The following is a 19,870-nucleotide window of genomic DNA, read 5'->3' on the forward strand; positions in this document are numbered from 1 at the left end:
GGCTTAACCGGAAAAACGGCTTCTACTGTACTATTTTAGATGCGATTTTTTGTTTTTATCTGCGTTTTAGTAGGGTATGCCATGGCTATGCACACTAAGAAGGGATTTTTAGAAATTCCCCTGCGGGGGGTGAGGGAGAGCATTAAGGCTTAACCGGAAGAACAGCTTCTACTGTACTATTTTAGATGCGATTTTTTTGTTTTCAACTACGTTTAGTCTTCATTGAGTACTTAGGTGTATTAAACTGATAACATTTCAGACATTGTTATAAATATTTTTATCTATTTCGATTTTAAAAATGTTCAAACCGTTTTAAATTCGAATTTGTTATTGCATATTGGTTCGATTATAGAACGATTGAAAATGTTCTGGAAAATTGATCAAATTGAAAATAGTTCGTTTGATTCTTGGCAATTCTTTTCAGTGGTAGGCATTATATAGACCTAACGACTACTATGGTTATTGAAATATTGAATGTAAATGGGGTTTGCTTGCAAAACCTCCGTGGACGAAGTCGCGGGTAACAGCTAGTACTAATATACGATGTAAAGTATATTTCTAGACAAACTCTGAAAGTGGTTTTTTTTTTGAGACAGAGATGCTGTATGTGACTTTTTTGCATGATATGATAGATATCAGTGCAATATTCTAATTCATCTCCAAAAACATGATGCAGCATCTCTGATTTCAATGATGGCAATTGCAGTGTTAATGTGATCCCATTGTTAATTCAAAGTGGTTGGTAATGGTTGCACCTAGACATGATCTTTTGCATAGTGACACAAAAAGAAACTACAGGGTTTCAGTTTAGGAAATGCAGGAGGCCATACCATCAGCTTGCTATCCTCCTTTGAACACATCTGATCTATCTCTACAGGAGGGTTTGGTTGAAGTACACCCATACTGGATAGTAGAAGTGCAGAGGGGTTCCATCCTGTTGGTTTCATGGAATTGCAGGACACAAAATGTCTTCTCTTCTCCATATGCCACCATGGAGTTTTATTACTAACTCTGTACTACTATTGATATCACTTACAAAGTTTTACAATTATGTTTATTGTTAAAATTAAATATTAGAAAATGTATTATTTAAAATTTTCATACTAATTAATCTATGTTTTTGTATTTAGAGTAGCTTAAGAGGACATAAAAATATTGTAGGATATATTGATTCTACTATTTGTCATATTGGAGGTGAAGTTTATGAAATATTATTATTGATGCAATATTATAGGGGTAAGTTGCTAATAATATAATTTATTAAAATTCCAATCATACTTTAAACTTGCCTATTTATGTGGATTGGATCCTATTTGATTTTCTCAAATTTGTCAGTTATATTTTGTAAACACACAGGCTGATGATTAATATAGGATGACTTTCTTTATGATGATTTTTTTTTTATTCCTTATAGAAATATACATAAGTAGAAGTAACATTACTTTTTATTTTTCATGTAAGATATTTTTTACATAATTTATTTATATATGTTTTTGCTATTATAATTGGATAAGATTTTAAATGAATGAACAACATGTAGAAAAATTTTTTAAATAATTCCACATTAATTTTTTAAATAAATTCACATTACATATAAACATATTTTTATATAAAGAAAAATATCATATTTATTGTAATGGTAAGTATCATTTAATAAATAGCACAGCAGCAAGATAAAAAAAGTTATAGATAGCTTGCTGTTTTAGAATAAATATGATATTTTTATTTATATAAAAATATGTTAGTAAAGTTCAAAACTCACACATACGCTGATTAAATTCAAAAACTTATATATATTGAAAAAAACATATGTACAGTTACAAAGTTCACAAAACAAACGTTTACAAAATGTCAGATGTTAACAAAGTTCAACACATTTATCCACTACAACAGGTCCGTCGAAAAGACACCTTGCGACGAACTAACTCTAAAGTCATTTACAGTCCAACAAGACGAAACAATCTTCGGGGGATAGCTTAGGCAAACTAAAGTCAAGTGTGAGTTCCCTTCATGCGTCCAAGGTGAACCTCGACAAACGTGAGTTCCATAGATGTATCTTAGGTGAACTAAACTTCCCGCCATAACTCAATCCTTTTATATGGATCGAAGCCGAATTGGATTCCACCAATCAGCAATTAGCAGCGCTACACGACTTCTGCCAATGGTCCGATGTCTCTCAACCAATCAGCGGTCGAGTCTTCAAAAGTGGTCCAATTGCCGTTTCTATGGCGACAACCGTCGTTCGTTGAACGAATGGAAAAGCACGGAAAATCGCATGACAGACGATTTTTATCCCGACAATGTTTATATGTAATGTGAATTTATTTAAAAAATTTTTAGCTACATGTTGTTCATTCATTTAAAATCTTATAGATCCAATCTTTAAGAATAATAAGGTTAACATAGTGTACTTTAAAACGTATCTACTCAAAATAGTTTTTATGGTTTCTTTTGAATAGTCAACAAACTAAATTTATCTGTTCTGAAATGTTTGTTAGATACAATAATTTTGATTTTAATATTATTATAGTTATTTAATAAAAAATTAGATTGAATTAATAAAAAAATATATAAAATTATATGCTATAAAGCATATAATTTATAATGAAACAAAATGTTTTCTTTATTAACTGTTATGTACACTGGTTTCCAAACATTAAGGAAAAATCACAAAAATTGTGATAACTCAAAAAGTTACTCTGATTTTAATGTACCTGAGAAAAAGAATACAACACATTGTAAGGTGTAAAATAACATGAAAACAAATTACAGGACAATTATGATGTTATAGTAGTTAGCACCTGTAAGAAATTGACAAACTAGTTGTGTCAGTTTGGTATAGGAAAAGTATCTTCAGTATGGAGTGTGATTATCTCGAGCAGCACATACAGCAATATGTAATGATGTCAGTTATGTGGTCTATGAGGTCAGTAGGAAGTGAGAGCCATTGTTCTTATAAAGCTGCTGTAAGTCTGGCAACAGTCTGAGGAAGAGGATTGAGAGCAGCAATACCTCTCCCTAGAGTATCCCAGACATGCATGATGAGGACCAGAGATTGAGTTGGCCACTCCATGAGCTGAATTGTTTGCTGCTAAAGGTAACCTTCCACGATATGAGCCCTTTGTGGTTTAGTATTATCACCGTGTAGGATGAAATTATTGCCTGTTTCACCAGCCTAAGTGTGCACATAGGCATCAAGGATGCCATCTCTATACACTTAACACAGTTTCTCTTGGAAAGACATGGAGATCTGTGTGTCCATCCAAAGAGATACCACCTCAAACACAGACACTGCCTCCTCCATATGAATCTCAGATGTTTAATAGATGATAACATGATCCAGGTTGTCTCCAAATCAAAAAATATTTGCTATTGCTTGCAAGCTAAACCTGGACTCATTTGTAAAGAGAACAGTCCTCCATTGATCTGCAGTCTAGTGGACATGTCAACATGCTCAAATCTATTGCTCCCTCCTGTGACGAGGAGTGGCGCACAAATGGCTGGTTGCCTCGCATATAGACCACCTTCTGTGCCCAGTAGACATTGACACCATTCTTCTAGTGGCTGTAGCAAGAAAAGATCTAACGTGGGCTGGGGTTGAGATTCTACTTCTTTGTGCACATAACTACAAATATCAGTCATTGGGGCTTGACATAGCTCTTGGCTGTCCTTGGCTGAACCTTCTGGATGCCGAATCTGTGGTCTGGAATTGTTGCCAAAGTCTATGAACCTTAGAAGGACTTACATTTAACCATCTTTGTCTGATTTTGATCTGCCTCTAATCTCCCAATGGCCCTCCACAGTTATTCTGGTAAATGATGCCTTGAAGTCAATCTAACAAATTGTCTATCCCAGATTTCTTATATTCCTATCACAGCAAAACCTGTAGTCTTATTCTTAAACATGCATTTTTATGCTACTTGCAGATGATATATTCTGATTGCAGCATCACTATTTTGCATACTGCAGTTTTGTTCAGCATCTTTTATTTAACAACATACTCAAATTTTGTAGCAATTAGTTTATTTTTAATCAATTTTTGTTATTTTTGTGATTTTTTTTTTCTTCTTAATTTTTGGAAACCAGTGTGTATAAAATGAGACAGTATTGTAATCATGTCAAATTTTACCCTCTGAGTTTTTTGAAAATTTTGATGTTTTGAGACCTCTTGAACTCAAAAAAGGAAAAAGTCTGTGTGTTGGCATCTATTTTATTTAATATCACAGGATGGGGTAAAGATTAAGAAACAAAATTTGGTATAGTAACTTGTATATAAGGGGATTGATGCTATTAAATTTTGGTGCTTAAAGGTTGAGAGAATGGGGAGATAGAGGGTGTTGCATCATATCTTGAGTTGGATTGAACTTAATGAAAATTTTATATTTTTGCCATTTACAATTTTTTTAAAAATTCATTTCTACTTTGAAAATTAAGTCTTTTGCTATTTTTATAATAAATAATAATATAAAAGTTATTTTTTAATAACATCTAATAACAGATAATGCCACACAAAATTTTAAAACTTTGTGTTAATTTGTCTTGGTGTTTCTTAAATATAAATACTTTTTTAAATAATGAAATTTCTCACAATTTATTAAAATTACTCTTCTTAAGCATTTGTTGTTGTTTAAATTTTATACATAGTATAATTGAAAATTATCAGACTTCCTAATGGTCTAATAAGACTAGTGGTCTTATTAGACCATTAGGAAGTCTAATAATTTTCAATTATTAGACTTCCAATTATTAGACAATTATTAGAATTATTCAAGTGTCAGATAATCAAGTAAGAGCAGCTTTTTTTTAATTACCACAAAATTTTACAACAATATAAACAATAAAATTGTTTTTGATAAACTTTAATTCTTTATTACCTTGAGAAAGATTGAGATGTTTCTTATGTAAATGAAACTATAATTGCTATAATTATAATTTGTAACAATTCAAAAGAAAATTTATATCTTATGTTAGTGATTGAAATTATTTGGTTGTTGCAAATGAAATGGCTGATTTTTACTTCTGACTTTGAATTTACCTGTTCAATTAAAATTGTCTCTACCTACATTAATACACTTTTCCCAATGCAATAAAAATTCATTAATGCCAATTTGACAGAAATTGCAAGAATGAGAAGCCAGAAAGTCATTAAAGATACTTCATATTGTGTCCTCTTCCTTGAAGACTTTTCGTGCCAAAAAACTATTTAAATGTTTAAAAAAAAAGTGATAGTCTGTTGGCAAAAAGTCTGGAGAATAAGATGGATGGGGAAGAATTTCTTTTGAATACTTTCATTTTTGTGACGAATAATTAAAGAACTGCAGACTCCAAATGATGCTCCTTATCTTACTCAACGAGTTTCTGGTATCATTTGTTGAGCTTCTTGACTTTCCCTAAAATGTTTACATGTTGAGAAATGGTTGAATGTCCAGTATGTTCCACCTTTCTGCAATTTCTCAGACAGTTGGATGACGTTCTGATTCGATGATCTTCAATTCTGATTTTTGAGATTTATATTCTCAGAATGAAATTTTTTGAACCAGTGCCTGGTGGCCTGCTCACTTGCAGAACCTTCACCAAAAGTTTTATTGGTATTTTGGGTTGCTTTGGCTGTATTATGTCCCTGCTTATACTCTGTGGAAAATTATTCCATTTCCTTTTTTTCATGCAATTAGAAAAAGTACTCTTAAACATGTGGAACTTGCAATATAAATGAGATTACATTTTAAATTCACATATTACGTGTGTGCTCTTCCAATTGCAAACACCCAGCACTGTTCACATGGAAAAAAATTGAACTAGAAGACTGAAAAGTTTAAATTTTAAAAACGGTCATTTTATTTGCAACAACCCAGTATAGTTGTTATTCTTAATATGTTTATTGACGTAATGTTGGTCTTCTGTCACTAAATTCTAAATAGTGAATAAAGTAAATGAATTAGCATTGCATGATGCTTTCAATAAATTTCAAGTTAGCTATCTAAAAATGAATATGAAGGTTAGTGCAAGAAAAATAAACTTACAAAAATGGAAAAGGAGTAATTAATCTTTTCCTTGAAAATGAACATCTTTGAGAAAAAGAATCTACACAAATGAAATATGTACAGTGGAACCTTGGTATACGACCCTAATCCATTCCTGATGTTTGGACTTATACCGAATAGGACGTATACCAAACCAACCTTTCCCATAAGAAGTAATGTAAAAATGATTAACCTGTTCTCATGTAAAAAAAAAAAATGGCTGGCTTTAAACACCTCGCTTTCCTGGCTAGTTCCTGCTTGATTTTTCATGAGATCAACATTTATCTTTTTAGCTTTCTTGCAAATAATTGCTTCTGATATGCTGTCACCAGCATACTGTTTTTCAGTTATAGAAAGCAAAAGCAATTTCTCAACATGATCTAATGTTTTCGATATTTGTTTAGAAATTGATTTAACCCCTTTTGCAATGTTAGCACATTTAATAATGTCTTTATTTTTCATGATTGCTGATAGTGTTGTTCTCGGACTATGGTATGCAATAGTTAAAATCTCGAACATGTATGCTACCTTCGTATATAACCAAAACGTACTGGAGGTGGAATAAGTTGAAAAATAAATTACACCGATATAAATCCAGCAAAATTTATTAAAATAAAAATGTTTTCAATCGTTTTTCAACGATCATTTTCAGTTACTAAAAATAGAACAGTAAATATAGAACATAAAATGCATTCGAAATAAATATAAAAATTAAAATTAACGGAAAACGCCCTAGCGGACGAACTAATGAAAAATTAACAAATAAACTAAATAAATAGTGAAAACAAGTCATACACGTTGATCAACTGTCATGCACCAATCAATGAAGATAACAGGAAAAATCCCACTAAAGTGGAGCAGTTCTGGGAACAATTGGAGGATGAAATAAGCAAAATCCCTCGTGAAAATGTCAAAATTCTTGTGGGTGACTTCAATGCGCAGATAGGGAAAGAAAAATCAGTTCGGAATATTGTAGGCAAGTATCCTGCACACAAGAGAACAAACCAAAATGGCCTAAGATTAATTGAGCTCTGTAAGGCTTTCAACCTCAAACTAATGTCAACAAATTTCAAAAAACTTCCACGGAAACAGANACATGATACAGCTTCACAAATATCACAAAATATCCTAAGAATATCAGTTTCACTAAATCCTGACTGTAATCTTTCATTCATTAACTGTAAAACATGACCTAGTTTTTGGAAAAATTTTATATTCAACTTTTATAAAGTGATATACAAAAATAAGAACAACATTCATGTAATTTTAATTTGTAATTTCAAAATTATTTTTTATTTTTTAAAATTAATGTTTAAAAATTAAAAAACAATGTTTATTTATTTTAAATAAACATAATGAGCAATTTAAAATAAAAATGTATATCACTAAATTAAGAGAAACTTGTAGTCACAAAACATAAAACACATTTTTCTTTAAAATTACATATTTTTTCCCAATGTCAATAAACTAAATTAATTTATAACAATGGAAGAGTTTAATAAAAATAAAAAAATATCAAATCTATATATACAGTAGAGCATCGATTATCCGAAACAATTTGGGACTGGGTTGTTCGGATAACTGATCGTGTATGAAAAAATATATTAACCTATCCGACGCTGAAATTTTTCTCCATTGCATGTCACTTTGCATTGAATTTTTGTCAATGTTAAGCCTAATGAAAATTTTTTAAAAATAATAATCATGGCTATTGTATCATTAAAAATTATTTCTTTATTTTGCACAAACAAAATTCATTTCTTGTAAAATAAAAAAAGTTTTCAAAAATTCAAAAATTTTTTGTTGAAGACAAAGTCCTTCCCAAAAAGAGGAACCACCATTTATTAACTTTGTGTTCCAGACATTACACTTTTGGCGACTGACCTTCCCTTTTAGACTAGACTACTGGCCACCAAACAGTCCTTTAATTTAAAATACCTTCAACCTTCGTAAATAGGTACTGGTATAATATACACCACACTCTCTTCAACCTTAAATGACCAGCAAAATATTTAAAAATACTACAAATGTTTTTGACCGTTATTTCCAGTCTTCTTCAGGCAGAAAGTTCCGAGATTCAAATATCTGTTGTGCTTGAAAAAATTTTAACTATTCTTAGAATGTATGAACCGATGCATATAGACATTCATACTGCGCGTGTATGTTATACATAGATTATACAAATGAAATAATATATTTTTTAACACACACACAAAAAAACCGTGGAGATCTGGATTAAATAGGGTCTTCCTATTCATAGTAGAGCTTCAAGCATTGGAAATATTAATAGAATACTTGGAGTTGATGCAGTTATTGTGTAGCCAAGCTTTGTATATTTCAAGAATGTATTCCAGCGAATGTATATGTTCTCTTCGGCTTGATTATATTAATTATTTGGGCGTTATGTTTCAGATGGAAGACTGCAATAAAGATACGAGACACTAAGAGCCGCCCTCATGAAGACCAAATATGGAAGTGGATTTCCGAGTCCAAAAAATGGTTAAGGGATATTAACGTAGTGGTACTCAAGGCAGACAAGAGCAAAGCTTTGGTGGTATTAAAGAGAAGCACATACACGTCAATGATGCAAAAGTACATCAATGATACTGAGTGTGAACCCATTGATGATGGCTATGTCAACAAATTGCAAGCACGTGTAAAAAGGTTTACTCAAACACCGTTAGCTAGATTGATGAATGTAAACAGGGCAGTGGTGCCTTCCCCAGACACTCTCAGGCTATTTGCATTCGCCAAAATGCATAAGTAAATGCCAGCATTGAGTCCGATCCTCGACAAGGCACGATCCCCCACTAGAGAGTTAGACAAAGCCATACACAAGCGTATAACTCACTGCTTGAATGATTATCCATTGACGGTCCAGAATTCATTGGATTTATTGGAGGCTTTGAAATCGATGAGCATAAATGAATGAATGTACATCACGGTGCTTGATTTCGTATCTTTATACCCATCCATAAAAATTCAGCCATGCTTTTGCGCCATTAGGGATCTATTACTAACTTATCATGGCACGCACCGTAAACATGTTTTAGAACTTGCGCACATATTATGCTACACCTCATTTTTTCGCTTCAACAACAATACTTACCTCCAAAAACGTGGTGTCCCCATGGGCAACCCACTATCGGGAGATTTATGCGAGTTAGTCATCAGACAACTGGAACAAAAAATCATACCCATATTTGAACATAACATACTTATTTACAAGAGGTATGTGGATGACATCTTCGTTATGTGGAAGGCTAAGCCCAATATCTATAGTTTCATAGATGCAATGAATAATAACCCATATGGCCTCAGCATCAAGTTAGACCAAATAAGTAATTCGAATGCAACCTTCCTGGATATCAGTGTACAATTGGAAGGGGACAAGATATCAACTAAGGTCTATTATAAGCCATTCTATACTCCTCTATTCATCCTTGCCAATTCGGATGACCTTATGGCTTATAAGTTAGCGGCATTCAGGGCCCTAACCAAAAGAGCATTCACACACAATACAAAATTCGAAGATACATTGATAGAATTACAATGCATTCAGTACATAGCCTCTCGACATGGATATGAGCGGGGATTAACCCAGAAACTGGCATGTGCCTATTGATCGCAATTATATAATATTAACAACAACAACAACTCAAGCACTAGCATCTCAAACAATCCACAATCTTGGGATGTCATTCAATATAACCACCACCTGGACCCTATTTATAGAGAAATTGCGGCAATTACGAACAATAAAATTTCATATAAAAAACGGGGTACTGTTTATGACTTCCTCTGCAACTGCAAAGATCGCATAAACATAAGATTGGCTCCAGGGGTATACTTGGTTCCATTAAGGGACCATAGGTTTCAAAGGGTCCTTGTATATATTGGCTCTACAATACGTTCTCTAGATAAGCGTCTACGGGAACACAGATATGACATTGAACATAAAAGGGGTACCACTGCCTTGTGTACTTATGCTTCAACCCAGGGCATAAGAGCGGACCTGCATAATGCCCAAATAATTAATATAATCAAGCCGAAGAAAACATATACGTTCGCTGGAAACTCTCAAAATATACAAAGCTGGGCTACACAATAACTGCATCAACTCCAAGGATGCTATTAATATTTCCAATGCTTGAAGCTCTACTATGAACAGGAAGACCCTATTTAATCCGGATCTCCATGGTTTTTTTATATGTGTGTGTTAAAAAATATATTATTTCATTTGTATAAGTTATGCATAATACACACGTGCAGTATAAATGTCTATATGCATCGGTTCATACGTTCTAAGAATAATTTAAATTTTTTCAAGCACAACGGATATTCAAATCTCGGAACTTTCTGCCTGAAGAAAACCGGAAATAATGGTCGAAAACATTTGTAGTATTTTTAAATATTTTGCTGGTCATTTAAGGTTGAAGAGAGTGTAGTCCTTTAAAAACACAAACATATATCCAATTTAAAATATAAACATTTTTAAAAAGCAGCTTTCCTCATCTACATTTTACCAGCGCCTATTCTGTTGTAGATAAAAGCCGAAACAACCCCAAGAAGGTATGATGGAGAATAGAAGACGTCCGTATATCACCAGTTCCTGTTTTTTAGAAATGTTTATATTTTTAATTGGATATATGTTTGTGTTTTTAAAGGACTGTTTGGTGGCCAGTAGTCTAGTCTAAAAGAGAAGGTCAGTCGCCAAAAGTGTAATGTCTGGAACACAAAGTTAATAAATGGTGGTTCCTCTTTTTGGGAAAGACTTTGTCTTCAAAAAAAAAATTAATCATTATCATCGCCATTGGACAAAGATTTACAAAAAAAAAAATTATATTTCAGAAGTTAATCTAGTATCAAAAATGTTCCGATTCAGCACAACACACGTTCCAAAACATAGTCCTCAGAAAACCACCACACAAAACAAGCAAAACTCTTTCTTTTTCTTGGGTTTATCTGGAGATGTCAGCTGCTTGGGCTATATTCTCAGACGAGCTGAAGAAAAACACACCATTAAATGGGGAAAATAGCCTTGTTCAAATACTGGCACGTTCTTAAGTACCCTCTCGATGTGTGCTGTGCTGAATCAGAACATTTTTGATACTAGATTAATTTCCGAAATATAATTTTTTTTGTTTTTATATTTTTCAATATATTTATTTTATTTGTGCAAATTAAAGAAATAATTTGTAATGATACAATATGGTCACACCAGTGCTGCCAGCTAAAACATGCACAGCAACAAAAATAATATTGGAGTAGCCCAAGACATAGCCAAATATTGCAGTGCCACAGTACTAGCAGAAATTTGAATTTGCCAAATGGATTGCTTTTGGTTAACCAATGTTTCGGTTGATCGGTATTTGGATAATCGATGCTCTACTGTATTAGTTATGCAATAACCAGTTAATCTAAACAACTAATTATTAAAATAATTTAACTATAAATGAAAGGCCTCAAATGTGTAATATTTTAATGTAGTGAATAAATACATTTCTATAGTAAGACACCAACCGAATGCCGTAAATTAATCGGGCTATTTTAATGCTAAATTCTAAATTCTAATTTATTTAGAATTTAGCATTAAAATAGCCCGATTAATTTACGGCATTCGGTTGGTGTCTTACTATAGAAATGTATTTATTCACTACATTAAAATATTACACATTTGAGGCCTTTCATTTATAGTTAAATTATTTTAATAATTAGTTGTTTAGATTAACTGGTTATTGCATAACTAATACAGTAGAGCATCGATTATCCAAATACCGATCAACCGAAACATTGGTTAACCAAAAGCAATCCATTTGGCAAATTCAAATTTCTGCTAGTACTGTGGCACTGCAATATTTGGCTATGTCTTGGGCTACTCCAATATTATTTTTGTTGCTGTGCATGTTTTAGCTGGCAGCACTGGTGTGACCATATTGTATCATTACAAATTATTTCTTTAATTTGCACAAATAAAATAAATATATTGAAAAATATAAAAACAAAAAAAATTATATTTCGGAAATTAATCTAGTATCAAAAATGTTCTGATTCAGCACAGCACACATCGAGAGGGTACTTAAGAACGTGCCAGTATTTGAACAAGGCTATTTTCCCCATTTAATGGTGTGTTTTTCTTCAGCTCGTCTGAGAATATAGCCCAAGCAGCTGACATCTCCAGATAAACCCAAGAAAAAGAAAGAGTTTTGCTTGTTTTGTGTGGTGGTTTTCTGAGGACTATGTTTTGGAACGTGTGTTGTGCTGAATCGGAACATTTTTGATACTAGATTAACTTCTGAAATATAATTTTTTTTTTTGTAAATCTTTGTCCAATGGCGATGATAATGATTAATTTTTTTTTTGAAGACAAAGTCTTTCCCAAAAAGAGGAACCACCATTTATTAACTTTGTGTTCCAGACATTACACTTTTGGCGACTGACCTTCTCTTTTAGACTAGACTACTGGCCACCAAACAGTCCTTTAAAAACACAAACATATATCCAATTAAAAATATAAACATTTCTAAAAAACAGGAACTGGTGATATACGGACGTCTTCTATTCTCCATCATACCTTCTTGGGGTTGTTTCGGCTTTTATCTACAACAGAATAGGCGCTGGTAAAATGTAGATGAGGAAAGCTGCTTTTTAAAAATGTTTATATTTTAAATTGGATATATGTTTGTGTTTTTAAAGGACTACACTCTCTTCAACCTTAAATGACCAGCAAAATATTTAAAAATACTACAAATGTTTTCGACCATTATTTCCGGTTTTCTTCAGGCAGAAAGTTCCGAGATTTGAATATCCGTTGTGCTTGAAAAAATTTAAATTATTCTTAGAACGTATGAACCGATGCATATAGACATTTATACTGCACGTGTGTATTATGCATAACTTATACAAATGAAATAATATATTTTTTAACACACACATATAAAAAAACCATGGAGATCCGGATTAAATAGGGTCTTCCTGTTCATAGTAGAGCTTCAAGCATTGGAAATATTAATAGCATCCTTGGAGTTGATGCAGTTATTGTGTAGCCCAGCTTTGTATATTTTGAGAGTTTCCAGCGAACGTATATGTTTTCTTCGGCTTGATTATATTAATTATTTGGGCATTATGCAGGTCCGCTCTTATGCCCTGGGTTGAAGCATAAGTACACAAGGCAGTGGTACCCCTTTTATGTTCAATGTCATATCTGTGTTCCCGTAGACGCTTATCTAGAGAACGTATTGTAGAGCCAATATATACAAGGACCCTTTGAAACCTATGGTCCCTTAATGGAACCAAGTATACCCCTGGAGCCAATCTTATGTTTATGCGATCTTTGCAGTTGCAGAGGAAGTCATAAACAGTACCCCGTTTTTTATATGAAATTTTATTGTTCGTAATTGCCGCAATTTCTCTATAAATAGGGTCCAGGTGGTGGTTATATTGAATGACATCCCAAGATTGTGGATTGTTTGAGATGCTAGTGCTTGAGTTGTTGTTGTTGTTAATATTATATAATTGCGATCAATAGGCACATGCCAGTTTCTGGGTTAATCCCCGCTCATATCCATGTCGAGAGGCTATGTACTGAATGCATTGTAATTCTATCAATGTATCTTCGAATTTTGTATTGTGTGTGAATGCTCTTTTGGTTAGGGCCCTGAATGCCGCTAACTTATAAGCCATAAGGTCATCCGAATTGGCAAGGATGAATAGAGGAGTATAGAATGGCTTATAATAGACCTTAGTTGATATCTTGTCCCCTTCCAATTGTACACTGATATCCAGGAAGGTTGCATTCGAATTACTTATTTGGTCTAACTTGATGCTGAGGCCATATGGGTTATTATTCATTGCATCTATGAAACTATAGATATTGGGCTTAGCCTTCCACATAACGAAGATGTCATCCACATACCTCTTGTAAATAAGTATGTTATGTTCAAATATGGGTATGATTTTTTGTTCCAGTTGTCTGATGACTAACTCGCATAAATCTCCCGATAGTGGGTTGCCCATGGGGACACCACGTTTTTGGAGGTAAGTATTGTTGTTGAAGCGAAAAAATGAGGTGTAGCATAATATGTGCGCAAGTTCTAAAACATGTTTACGGTGCGTGCCATGATAAGTTAGTAATAGATCCCTAATGGCGCAAAAGCATGGCTGAATTTTTATGGATGGGTATAAAGATACGAAATCAAGCACCGTGATGTACATTCATTCATTTATGCTCATCGATTTCAAAGCCTCCAATAAATCCAATGAATTCTGGACCGTCAATGGATAATCATTCAAGCAGTGAGTTATACGCTTGTGTATGGCTTTGTCTAACTCTCTAGTGGGGGATCGTGCCTTGTCGAGGATCGGACTCAATGCTGGCATTTACTTATGCATTTTGGCGAATGCAAATAGCCTGAGAGTGTCTGGGGAAGGCACCACTGCCCTGTTTACATTCATCAATCTAGCTAACGGTGTTTGAGTAAACCTTTTTACACGTGCTTGCAATTTGTTGACATAGCCATCATCAATGGGTTCACACTCAGTATCATTGATGTACTTTTGCATCATTGACGTGTATGTGCTTCTCTTTAATACCACCAAAGCTTTGCTCTTGTCTGCCTTGAGTACCACTACGTTAATATCCCTTAACCATTTTTTGGACTCGGAAATCCACTTCCATATTTGGTCTTCATGAGGGCGGCTCTTAGTGTCTCGTATCTTTATTGCAGTCTTCCATCTGAAACATAACGCCCAAATAATTAATATAATCAAGCCGAAGAGAACATATACATTCGCTGGAATACATTCTTGAAATATACAAAGCTTGGCTACACAATAACTGCATCAACTCCAAGTATTCTATTAATATTTCCAATGCTTGAAGCTCTACTATGAATAGGAAGACCCTATTTAATCCAGATCTCCACGGTTTTTTTGTGTGTGTGTTAAAAAATATATTATTTCATTTGTATAATCTATGTATAACATACACGCGCAGTATGAATGTCTATATGCATCGGTTCATACATTCTAAGAATAGTTAAAATTTTTTCAAGCACAACAGATATTTGAATCTCGGAACTTTCTGCCTGAAGAAGACTGGAAATAACGGTCAAAAACATTTGTAGTATTTTTAAATATTTTGCTGGTCATTTAAGGTTGAAGAGAGTGTGGTGTATATTATACCAGTACCTATTTACGAAGGTTGAAGGTATTTTAAATTAAAGGACTGTTTGGTGGCCAGTAGTCTAGTCTAAAAGGGAAGGTCAGTCGCCAAAAGTGTAATGTCTGGAACACAAAGTTAATAAATGGTGGTTCCTCTTTTTGGGAAGGACTTTGTCTTCAACAAAAAATTTTTGAATTTTTGAAAACTTTTTTTATTTTACAAGAAATGAATTTTGTTTGTGCAAAATAAAGAAATAATTTTTAATGATACAATAGCCATGATTATTATTTTTAAAAAATTTTCATTAGGCTTAACATTGACAAAAATTCAATGCAAAGTGACATGCAATGGAGAAAAATTTCAGCGTCGGATAGGTTAATATATTTTTTCATACACGATCAGTTATCCGAACAACCCAGTCCCAAATTGTTTCGGATAATCGATGCTCTACTGTATATATAGATTTGATATTTTTTTATTTTTATTAAACTCTTCCATTGTTATAAATTAATTTAGTTTATTGACATTGGGAAAAAATATGTAATTTTAAAGAAAAATGTGTTTTATGTTTTGTGACTACAAGTTTCTCTTAATTTAGTGATATACATTTTTATTTTAAATTGCTCATTATGTTTATTTAAAATAAATAAACATTGTTTTTTAATTTTTAAACATTAATTTTAAAAAATAAAAAATAATTTTGAAATTACAAATTAAAATTACATGAATGTTGTTCTTATTTTTGTATATCACTTTATAAAAGTTGAATATAAAATTTTTCCAAAAACTAGGTCATGTTTTACAGTTAATGAATGAAAGATTACAGTCAGGATTTAGTGAAACTGATATTCTTAGGATATTTTGTGATATTTGTGAAGCTGTATCATGTTTACATCATAGTGTTAAACCAATAATTCATAGAGATTTAAAGGTAAGAATAATAATTTATTCTGTTTTATAATACTATTGTTAAAATTGGATATTGAATGAGAGGAAATTTAATGCTATTTATAATTTTGATTGCAATATTAAAACTAATTTTATTATTTTATGAATATTTATTTATGAGCTTTTATAAGATAAAGATTTAAGATCACTGTCTGGCATTAATAAAGTTTTGACAAGTAAAGCACAAAAATAAATACAAAATATCTTGCAAGCACTTTCAACATGTATGGAATGTCTTCAGGTGTAACGAAAACATATTTTAGAATGTTAATATAAATTTTAACATTAATCTTAATATGTTGAAAGTGCTTATGAGATATTTTGTGTTTATTTTTTGCTTTACTCATCAAAAATCTTATTAACACTGAAAGACAGTGATCTTAAACTTTTATTTAATAAAAATTTGTTGTAACAAAATAATTATTTCTTTCATATGAGCTTTTATATTAATATATTTAAAAATTAATTTCTTAAGTTAAATGATGAATTCTTATTGTATTTTGTAACTTGAATCTTGTAAGCAGTTATTTACAAAAATTTCTACTAATTTAGATTAGTAAAAATTTAAATTAGATATGATTTATATGTTTAAAATCATGAAAACCAAATATTGATATTTAGATAGTTCTGTTATGTAGTGAATCTCTAAAATTTGCCAATTATTAAATTTCTTGTTTATTCATTGAGATTAAGTATTGGAAGTAAATAAGTATACTTGATTGTGATATGTGCTATAGATTTGTTAGTTACTCATTAATAAAAAAAATTTGTTTTTTTCATTTAGTTAATCATTATCTGTTACAAACTTAAAAGTAAGAAAGTGGTTAATTCTAAGGGTGTAAAAGTAGGTTTATTAAATATTATAAAAGTAATTTTGTTAATATTTGTATGGTATAAGCATTTCATTAGACTTTTAAATATTTACCTTTTGTATTTGACATTAATGGTCACTTGAGTTTTCATTTTTATATAATTGTAATTTTTATAAATTAAAATTTTTTGTAAGTTTATTATTATATTATGTTATGTTGCCCATTGTCATTGTGAGGTATAAAATAATATCTTGCTTAATTTTAAAATAAACTGTATAAAATAGAAATGTAAGAATAATTATAAAGTTATTGTGAATAATTTAGAAATAGTTAGAATTTACTTTTTACTTTTTTTTTAAATTTGTTAAAATTTACAAATATGTTAAATAATACATATATAAACATCTTAACGTTCAAAAATTATATTAAAGCCAAATGATTACAGATTAAATTGGGCTACATTACTGCTATTAATAATTTTTAAATACTGAATAATTTTGGCATTAGAGGTAGGCATTAGGTACCATCTCAAATTTAATAATTATAATTAAATTAATATTTATTAAATAATTTACAAAATTCTGGAAGAAAAGAATATGCTTGGAGCAGGACTTGAACCTGTAACTACTGCTTGCTGTGTGGATATACCTGGACCTCCGTTAGATCCTTTCCTTCCAGACATATTTAATTTAGATATAACCATGTTAGTAGGCTTTGAGATGTTTATATGTGTATATTCACCTTTCCAGAGTATAGCAATAGCCAGCTGAGTGCCATAGTGAGTGATTACAGGCTGTAGGAACTGAATCGTCCCAGTTGGCACCATGAGTAACTAGTATGGTTATATCAAAATTAAATATGTCTGGAATTGAAGGATTGGTTGGAGGTCCAGGTAGTATAACTGGCAATGCATCCTCAGGGTAAGCAGCAGTTGTGGATTCAGGTCTGGGCTGACTCTTTTCTTCCAGAATGTTCTAAATTATTTAATAAATATTAATTTAATTATAATTATTAAATTTTATAATAATGGTACCTAATGCCTACCCCTGGTACCAAATAACTTGGTTCTTAATAATTATTAGTAGCAATTATTTAATTTAGCAACTGATTTAATCTTGTAATCATTTGACTTTAATATGTTAAATAATAATAAGTGTAAATATGAGTCATTCTAATTGTACAGGCAAATTAATATCTTAGAATTAGATTCAGTGATTTACAGAATATAGAAAATCAAGAATTACTGATTGTGTTACTTTAATGTAGAATCAAAAGTGGGATAAAATAATTTATGAAAATGAAAAATTAGGCAAATCTAAAGAATAATTCTAACATCGTGGAGCAATTAATATTTAATTATTTGTTAAATATATATTGCAATATTTCTTAAAATTAAAAAAATAATACAGGGTAGGTATTCATTTAACGTTTAGTTTACTCTAGTGTACACTAATTTAGAGAACTAAATATTTTGGATTGACTAACTGTATGTGTGCATGCTTAACAAGCAATATATATTCTACATTAGAGAATAAAATCACAGAATAATTTTCAGATTTCTGTATCTAAGATGGATTTCATTGATTATTGAATAAGCAAGTGTCTGAAATTAGAATATCAGATTGTTATGAAAAGTCTTTTCTAGACTTTGAACAAGAGACTGAAAATTAGGACATTGATATTTTATATTTAACAATATTTATATTTAGAAAAAACATTATTGCCTCAGAAAATTTTTAATATAGTTCAATAAAATTTTTTCTTTGAACTTGGGTTGATATTCTTAATTTTTTGTTTAATTTTCAATTTAAATAGGTTGAAAATATTTTAGTGAGTGATAGTGGTCATTATGTTCTCTGTGATTTTGGAAGTTGTGCAACAAATATAATGGATCCACAAGCCCAAGGAATTCCTGCAATTGAAGAAGAAATTAGAAGGTAAATGTTGTTTTGAATATTTCATGATAAGAAATGTGATGACCTGTTTAATAGGTATGCTTGAATTTTTTAAAGTATGTTTAAAATTGCATAATTTTTCAAATAAATTATAAATATAAAATGGTGTAGTTCCCCTTTTTTTATCATCATAATTTCATTGATGATGATATACAAATTTATTTGATAGGAACACTTTTTTTGAGATTATCACTAAAACAGTTAGTCAAAATTTTCAAAGTATTCAAATTTTATTATGTAAACTACTGAATATTTTATATCTTTTATGTAGTTATAATAATTAGAATAATCACACAATTTGTTTGTTAAAAATTACTTAAATTTTAAATATCACATAATTTTTATAGTGATTTTAAGGATTTTGTTATCAATTTTTATATTTATTTTACAACTGAACAGACTTTTTATACTAAATATATCTTTATTAAAATGTTCATGTAAAAAAAGTATAAAGTTTATAATTATTTCTAATTAAAGTATATTTGTTTTTACTATTTACATTATTCCAGTTAAAATGATTATTTTTACTCTAATTTTGATTTTAATTTGTTGTTAGATATACAACTATATCATATCGTTCTCCTGAGATGGTTGATTTATACAGTGGTCATCCAATTACAACAAAAGCTGATATCTGGGTAAATATTTAAAAAATTGTCATTTAAGTCATTTTTACATAATGCTAGAATTAATAAATATCACATAGCTTTAATTACATCTTTTTACAATGTGTTTAAATATATTAAAAAAAGAAGTGAATTTTTCAGCTAAAATAAGTGGATTTTTCTATTGACCAAGAATAAAATTGAAACATTTCAAAATAAGAAATCTTTGCAATCCAGCAATTTTTAATGAACAAGCATTTTTAATCATCTTAAGTAGCTATCTTTAGATTCTAGAATGTAAAAAGTTTAAAATATAGTTGCAAAAACACTAATATAACAAAAATAAATATTTAAGTGTAAATGTAAA

General features: G+C 30.9%; 1 protein-coding gene across 3 annotated transcripts in view; it reads left to right on the forward strand.

Moving 5' to 3' along the window:
* LOC111635578 (AP2-associated protein kinase 1-like) overlaps positions 1 to 19,687 on the forward strand; it is a 51,298-nt gene extending 31,611 nt beyond the window's left edge. Inside the window, exons 4-7 of one of the 3 annotated variants that reach the window (XM_023380578.1) lie at positions 1,131 to 1,236; positions 15,975 to 16,114; positions 18,759 to 18,880; positions 19,455 to 19,687. In XM_023380578.1, the coding sequence (XP_023236346.1) occupies positions 1,131 to 1,236; positions 15,975 to 16,114; positions 18,759 to 18,880; positions 19,455 to 19,548 (462 nt within the window). In that variant the 3' untranslated portion in view covers positions 19,549 to 19,687. The remainder of the gene's footprint in view (positions 1 to 1,130; positions 1,237 to 15,974; positions 16,115 to 18,758; positions 18,881 to 19,454) is intronic. The other 2 variants (XM_023380594.1, XM_023380586.1) reach the window with 2 other exon arrangements.
* Positions 19,688 to 19,870: the final 183 nt, after the last annotated feature.

This window comes from Centruroides sculpturatus, unplaced genomic scaffold (assembly GCF_000671375.1).
Source record: "Centruroides sculpturatus isolate CEXI.00-Female unplaced genomic scaffold, Cexi_2.0 scaffold122, whole genome shotgun sequence".
NCBI classification, from domain to species: domain Eukaryota; kingdom Metazoa; phylum Arthropoda; class Arachnida; order Scorpiones; family Buthidae; genus Centruroides; species Centruroides sculpturatus.